Consider the following 6,624-nt stretch of genomic DNA (forward strand, 5'->3'; position numbering starts at 1 on the left):
TAATAATGGTGTGATAATTTCAGGTGGACAGCAAAGAGACTGAGCCATGCATATACATGTATCCATTCTGCCCCAAACTTCCTTCCCATCCAAGCTGTCACATAACATTAAGCAGAATTCCCTGAAAAACATCATTTTCAACAAACAGACAGAGTAGATAATGATTCAGTCTCACTTCTTTCTCCAGTGTAGTATTATAGCGTGTTTATAAATTGACCCTGTAGTGTAGATTTTGCCTGCAGGGTCCATAAATAAACAGATATATATATATATATATATATATATATATATATGATATCTACCTCTTTCAAATATCATTTAGAGCTAAAGCAGAAGGAATCATGATCAAGACCACTTATTTTCCATCAGAAAAATCCTATCCCTGGGTGCCAGCCAGGGACTCTGTCTGCTTGAGGCAGCCTCCATGGCTTTACCGAGCCTCAGATGCGAGACTCTGAGCCACAGCGGGGGACCTGAACAGGACTGAAGCTCCGGGGGCTCCTTCAGGATGGGGTCCCCCAGGGTACCCACATTTCTAAAGGGCTTGGAGTTCTACTCAGAGCTGCATGGCAAGTTCCATCCTGAGATTTAGCATTTCTGAAAAGCCAGGTCAGTGCCTCTCCAACACTGAGATGGACGGATGTTACTAAGTGAGGGATGTTACTTAGTGATGGAGGTCCCCCTCAACCCAGTGAAGGGGTCCCCACTGCTGGGCCTGCTTCGTGATACTAGGCTGGGGACATGCGATCAGTGGCAGCGTCATCCTCCCACTCTGTCTCTATTGAAGGAAATGGAGCACCCATCTGCCCATCCCGTGTCCCACTGAGATTTCATGAGACTGGTGTGTGATTGTGTTGCAGAGAATTAATAAAAGTTTTTTCCCCCCCCTTTCTTTCTTTTTTCCCTTTTGTGTCTTTCTCCACTTTAACTGTTCCTAACGTACAGTCTGTATTGATAACCAAGTTTCTTCTTTGCAGAAGACTAACCTATTATGGGAACTACACCGGACACCTATGGCCCTCCATTTCTGCAGAAGCCACATTCTGCATCTATTATCATTTAACTTATTCTAGCCACATCCTGATACTTAACTTTATCACATCATAAACCTCCCCTTGTAGTTTGTTTTTCCCTTCCTTTGCTCTATGTTACCTCATGTTGATGCTTAACTTTATGGTGCACTCTCTTTGGAAGCCACCCCATAGTGGTTTGCTTTCCTCCTTTTGTATTACAGGAAGAAAGTCACCAGGAAACCCCCAAAGGACAATGGACCCAACCACAGGGACCAACTGCCAGACCCCGATACCTAGCTACCTGACACTGGCCTATTGACTGTTTCCCAACAGTGCAAAAGAGACAATTCAGGACCCCTACACCTTTTGTCAGAGAAGGCAATGGCACCCCACTCCGGTACTTTTGCCTGGAAGATCCCATGGACGGAGGACCCTGGTGGGCTGCAGTCCATGGGGTCGCTAAGAGTCGGACACAACTGAGCGACTTCACTTTGACTTTTCACTTTCATGCATTGGAGGAGGAAATGACAACCCACTCCAGTGTTCTTGCCTGGAGAGTCCCAGGGACAGGGGAGCCTGGTGGGCTGCCGTCTATGGGGTCGCACAGAGTCAGACACGACTGAAGCGACTTAGCAGCAGCAGCAGCAGCACACATTTTGTCCCATATCTCCAAGCCCTGACTGTGAGCCCTGACTGTATGATCCCCTGGATTCCCGATGGAGGGGAGACAGGCCCCTTGAGGCAGGAACCTATTGTGTTTTCCCTTCTGCCGGCTTAATGATTAAAGCCATCTTTCTGTTTCCTCCAAACTCTGTCTCCACAATTTTTATTCAGCTCTGGTGGGCAAAGAAAACCAAGATTTTGGCGGCGACTGTTGCTGCCATCCCATAACAGGCTAGCTGGTGTGGGGAGCAGGTCGGGACCACTGGGTCTCTTCCCTCAGTGCTCCAGGGGCCAGAAAGAGCGTGGCTGTCCCTGCGGATGCTGGGAGTCAGCAAGTCTTGCCCAGGGAGTGAAACTGCCTCTGAACGAGTTAGTCCCTATTTGGGCCTGAAACAGCCTTTCATGGAAACAGTGTATGTGTTAGTTGCTTAGTCATGTCCGACTCTCTGCAACCCCGTAGACTGCAGCCCACCAGGCTCCTCAGTCCATGGGACTCACCAGGCAAGAACACTGGAGTGGGTTGCCATTTCCTTCTCCGATAGGAACAATCAGTTCAGTTCAGTTCAGTCGCTCAGTCATGTCTGACTCTTTGCAACCCCATGAATTGCAGCACACCAGGCCTCCCTGTCCATCACCAACTCCCAGAGTTCACTCAAACTCATGTCCATCGAATCAGTTGTGCCATCCAGCCATCTCATCCTCTGTCGTTCCCTTCTCCTCCTGCCCCCAATCCCTCCCAGAAGCAGGGTCTTTTCCAATGAGTCAGCTCTTCTCATGACATGGCCAAAGGATTGGGGTTTCAGCCTCAGCATCAGTCCTTCCAAAGAACACCCAGGGGTGATCTCCTTTAGGATGGACTGGTTGGATGTCCTTGCAGTCCAAGGGACTCTCAAGAGTCTTCTCCAACACCACAGTTCAAAAGCATCAATTCTTCGGTGCTCAGCTTTCTTCATAGTCCAACTCTCACATCCACACATGACCACTGGAAAAACCATAGCCTTGACTAGACGGACCTTTGTTGGCAAAGTAATATCTCTGCTTTTCAAATAGTATCTAGGTTGGTCATAACTTTCCTTTCAAGGAATAAGTATCTTTTAATTTCACAGCTGCAATCACCATCTGCAGTGATTTTGGAGCCCCGCAAAATAGAGTCTGACACTGTTTCCACTGTTTCCCCATCTATCTTCCATGAAATGATGGGACCGGATGCCATGATCTTAGTTTTCTGAATGTTGAGCATTAAGCCAACTTTTTCACTTTCCTCTTCCACTTTCATCAAGAGGCTTTTTAGTTCCTCTTCACTTTCTGCTGTCATGGTGGTGTCATCTGCATATTTGAGGTTATTGGTATTTTTCCCTGCAATTTGATTGCAGCTTCTGCTTGTCCAAGCCCAAAAGGAACTATAGAAATAAAGAAAGTTAAGTCTCCCAGTCATGTCTGACTCTCTGCAACCCCATGAACTGTAGCCCATCAGGCTCCTCCATCCACGGACTTTTCCAGACAAGAGTACTGGAGTGGGGTACCATTTCCTTCTGCACAGGAAAACAGTGGGCAGATTCAAAGCCCTGCAAGGGCGAGGGTGGGGCTGGAGAGCGGGTAAGCAAAGGTGCAGCAAGAAGTCTGTGCCCCTGCCAGGGGAAACAGGCACGTCTGTGCCCCTTGCCACACCCTTGCCCATCAGCTGAACTGACTGCCAGGGAGAAGCTTCTGGTCAAAAGGGCAGCAGGAAAGCTATTCCTGGCCTTTCCACAGCCTCTTAGCATACGAGTGCCCCTGCTTTATGCTATAAAGGACACTCCCATGACATACAGGGAAGAGGCTCAGTTAACCAGTTCCTAATAACCAAATCCACAGCCAGAGCGGAATTCCTCCTGGAACCTGGGACCTTTATAAAGTGGCAAGTGCAGCGTCTTCTCCAGCGTCAGCCATAGAGCTTGGGACACCAGCATGAGGCTCCATCACCTGCTCCTCGCGCTCCTCTTCCTGGTCCTGTCTGCTGGGTCAGGTGAGCTCGTGGGAGCCCCGGGGGGAGCTGCGGGCTCTCTCTCCTGTTTCTACCTCCTTCTGTCCTGCTACCCCCATCCACACGAGGTCAGACTAAACTCACCATATTTGATGCTTCTGAGAAGCCAGTGCTGAGTCCTCAGTAGTGAGAGGGGGCTGAGAACTGACCTGCAAAATTCCTGGTTGTTTCTAAGCCACTCTATCGAGTCAAAGCTTCTGAGCCCGTCTCCTCATTGGTTTCATGAGGAGGAAAGAGAATATGTCTCTGTTAAGTGACTCTCCTTTTTTTCTTTTTCATAAAAGCAAGAAATTTGATTTTGTCCCATGACAGAAGCACAGAATGTCGCTTTATAAATCTATCTGAAGGGTGGCGGCTCTGGGGGACCAGAGAAGTCCAGAGGAGAGTCAGGCCAAGCCTGGGCTTCGGGATCTGCCGTTGGGACGCTCCGTGCTGAGTCTCCTCAGCAGGAAGGTCCTCCAGGACACGTCGCTGATGATGCGACCCTCTCTCCACAGCTGGGAGGCAGCACATGCAAAGCAGTGTGCAGGATCGGCTGTCTGATTTTCATCTTACCCTTGATATTTCCAGAAATAGGATGAAAATATATAGGAAGGAAGGAGGGATGGAGGGAGGGAGGGAGAGGTTGCGGAAGTTGAGACCTGAGACAACTGATTAGATGTCAAAATCAAGTTGAAAAGGCCTTGTCTGATCAGTGTTGTTTATGCCTGTAACCCAACTCTTAGCACAGTGGCAGGGAGAGAGGACAGGGGTGTAAGGAATGTGGCCTTTCAGTGCACGGGGCCCGGGTTCAATCCCTGGACGGGGAAGTAGAGAGGGACCAGCGGTGCCTTGTGGTCAAGAGGAAAAAGGCCTGTGAGGAAGACGGGAAGGCCCCTGGTCAGGCGTGTGAGAGGACGGGAAGGCCTCTGGTTGGGAGGAAACCACAAAGGGAGGAGGAGAGGGGCTGACTCGCACCAGCGCTGAGAGCGTTCTGAGTCAGTAGAGACAATGATACAAAACTTTTTTTTTCTGAACCATTGTCACTGTCAGCTGTAAGTTACTTTGAGAGTAAGTTCTCTTTAAACAGTTCTTACACTTTCAGCTGCATCTTTTCCTCCTATCTCAGCTCTACTACTTGACTGACTCCATGAGTTGGAAAACTAAACGATGAAAATAGAACCTGCGGGCTGCTTCTGACTCCTAGCGGGAAGGTGGATGTAGCAGAGCTTCCATGTCTTTGCCCTCATGGTGGAGCTGACCCCGCACACAACTGGGGTCCTCACACCCCAGTCCCTCAGCCTCTGGTTCTGGAAACGGGAGGGTCCACCAGAACCTGGGCAGGGTCAGCGTCTGTCTGGAAGCTGGTCCACGGGGTCCTGGACTCACATCTTGTTGTCACGAGGCTGTGTCCACATCTCAGCACAGAAAGCCCCAGGGCCTCGCTCAGAGGGGACACAGATGGCCTTCTTGAGATGCCGCTTTCCTGCTGACACATTTTTCCCTCTTTATTGTCTTTTTAGGATTTACTCAAGGAATAAGTAATCCTCTAAGCTGCCGTAGGAATAAAGGCATCTGTTTGCCGATCAGGTGCCCTGGAAGCATGAGACAGATTGGCACCTGTTTCGGGCCCCGAGTAAAATGCTGCAGGTCGTGGTAAAAGAAGGCGAAGATGCGGCCGGGACTGATGCGGAGATAGAAACTGCGCCCTTTGACAAAGCATCTAAAATTTAAACCAGAATAAATTTTGTTCAAAGTTAAAGAATCTTGCCCACTGGTCACTGAGGTTGTTGTGTGGTGTCTGATCCCAGGTGAATTCTGAAAGCCCTGAGGATGCTCTCTGATCTCCCCACGCGAACCTTTGGGGAATCGTGATGGGATGCTCTGTGCTCCCAGGGGTGTGACCCCCTGTTCCTTGGGGGCCTGACCTTCCCCAGCCCCTCTGTCTGCCGTCCTTCCTGCTTCCCAGCCCAGGGCACCCTGTCCTGCCCCTCATCTCCCCTCAAACATGCACCCCAGGGGTCCAGAATCACCAGCACACCAGTCCCATAGGAAAGCCCCAGCCCCTGCTCCAGGAGGAAACCCCCCTCCTCTGCCCCCCTGCAGCCCTCACTTCCATTTGGTTTGTGCTTCTTACTCCTGCCTTGTGCGCACATGGATACACTTCTGATTCCCTTTTGGGCTATAAGATCTCTATAGGCATAGACTTTTCCTATTCCTGTAAGTGCAGGGCATTGAGACGAGACATTGCTTCACAAATTGTCATCAACTGAATGACAGAGTTGACATGGACAAACAATGTCTCTCTGTGTGTACATGGTATGATACAACTAGATGCTATGGAAAAACAAGTCCTGTGGAAAGCACAATTCAATGAAGACAACACAGCACAGAACACAGAGACCGCAGGGGGCAGGGCGAGCATGCTGACCTCAGCCTGCTTGCAGTTTCTTCAGAGGGTTTGCTAGTTAAACCAAGAGCCTTGCTGGTGCACACTGTATGTGTGAGCAGCCCTCCAGTCTTTGCACTAACTCTTCCCTCAGTGCAAGCTGAGGTCACCAAGGGGATGGTGTTAGGAGACAGGGCCTTTGGGAGGTGATTTGGTCATGAGGGTGGGACCCTCCTGGGTGGAATGAGGGCCTTTATGAAAGAGACCCCAGAGAGATGGCTCACCCCTTGTGCCCTCTGAGGACACAGGGAGAAGACCGCCGTCCACCAGCCACCTGCTCTGTCTTGATCGTGGAGCTCCCAGCCTCCAAAACTGAGAAGTGCAGGTCTGTTGTCAGAGAAGGCAATGGCACCCCACTCCAGTACTCTTGCTTGGAAAATCCATGGACAGAGGAGCCTGGTAGGCTGCAGTCCATGGGGTCGCTAAGAGTCGGGAATGACTGAGCGACTTCACTTTCACTTTTCACTTTCCTGCATTGGAGAAGGAAACGACAACCC

At 50.2% G+C, this 6,624-nt stretch overlaps 1 protein-coding gene across 1 annotated transcript; it reads left to right on the top strand.

Annotated features, from left to right (window-relative positions):
* The first annotated feature begins 3,484 nt into the window (after window positions 1-3,484).
* LOC132344036 (lingual antimicrobial peptide) lies at window positions 3,485-5,396 on the top strand. The gene is made up of 2 exons (XM_059882324.1): window positions 3,485-3,681; window positions 5,202-5,396. Exons 1-2 carry the CDS (start codon window positions 3,624-3,626, stop codon window positions 5,336-5,338), a joined length of 195 nt encoding a protein of 64 aa, XP_059738307.1. The 5' UTR covers window positions 3,485-3,623; the 3' UTR covers window positions 5,339-5,396.
* The last annotated feature ends 1,228 nt before the right edge of the window (window positions 5,397-6,624 follow it).

The sequence above is a fragment of the Bos taurus genome, chromosome 27, assembly GCF_002263795.3.
Source record: "Bos taurus isolate L1 Dominette 01449 registration number 42190680 breed Hereford chromosome 27, ARS-UCD2.0, whole genome shotgun sequence".
Taxonomy (NCBI): Eukaryota; Metazoa; Chordata; class Mammalia; order Artiodactyla; family Bovidae; genus Bos; species Bos taurus.

Excerpts from the sequence above, each read along its gene's own strand:
- LOC132344036 (XM_059882324.1), top strand. The coding sequence starts at position 3,624 with ATGAGGCTCCATCACCTGCTCCTCGCGCTCCTCTTCCTGGTCCTGTCT. Across the intron at positions 3,682-5,201 it reads GGTCCTGTCTGCTGGGTCAG|GATTTACTCAAGGAATAAGT; the intron begins GTGAGCTCGTGG and ends TTGTCTTTTTAG.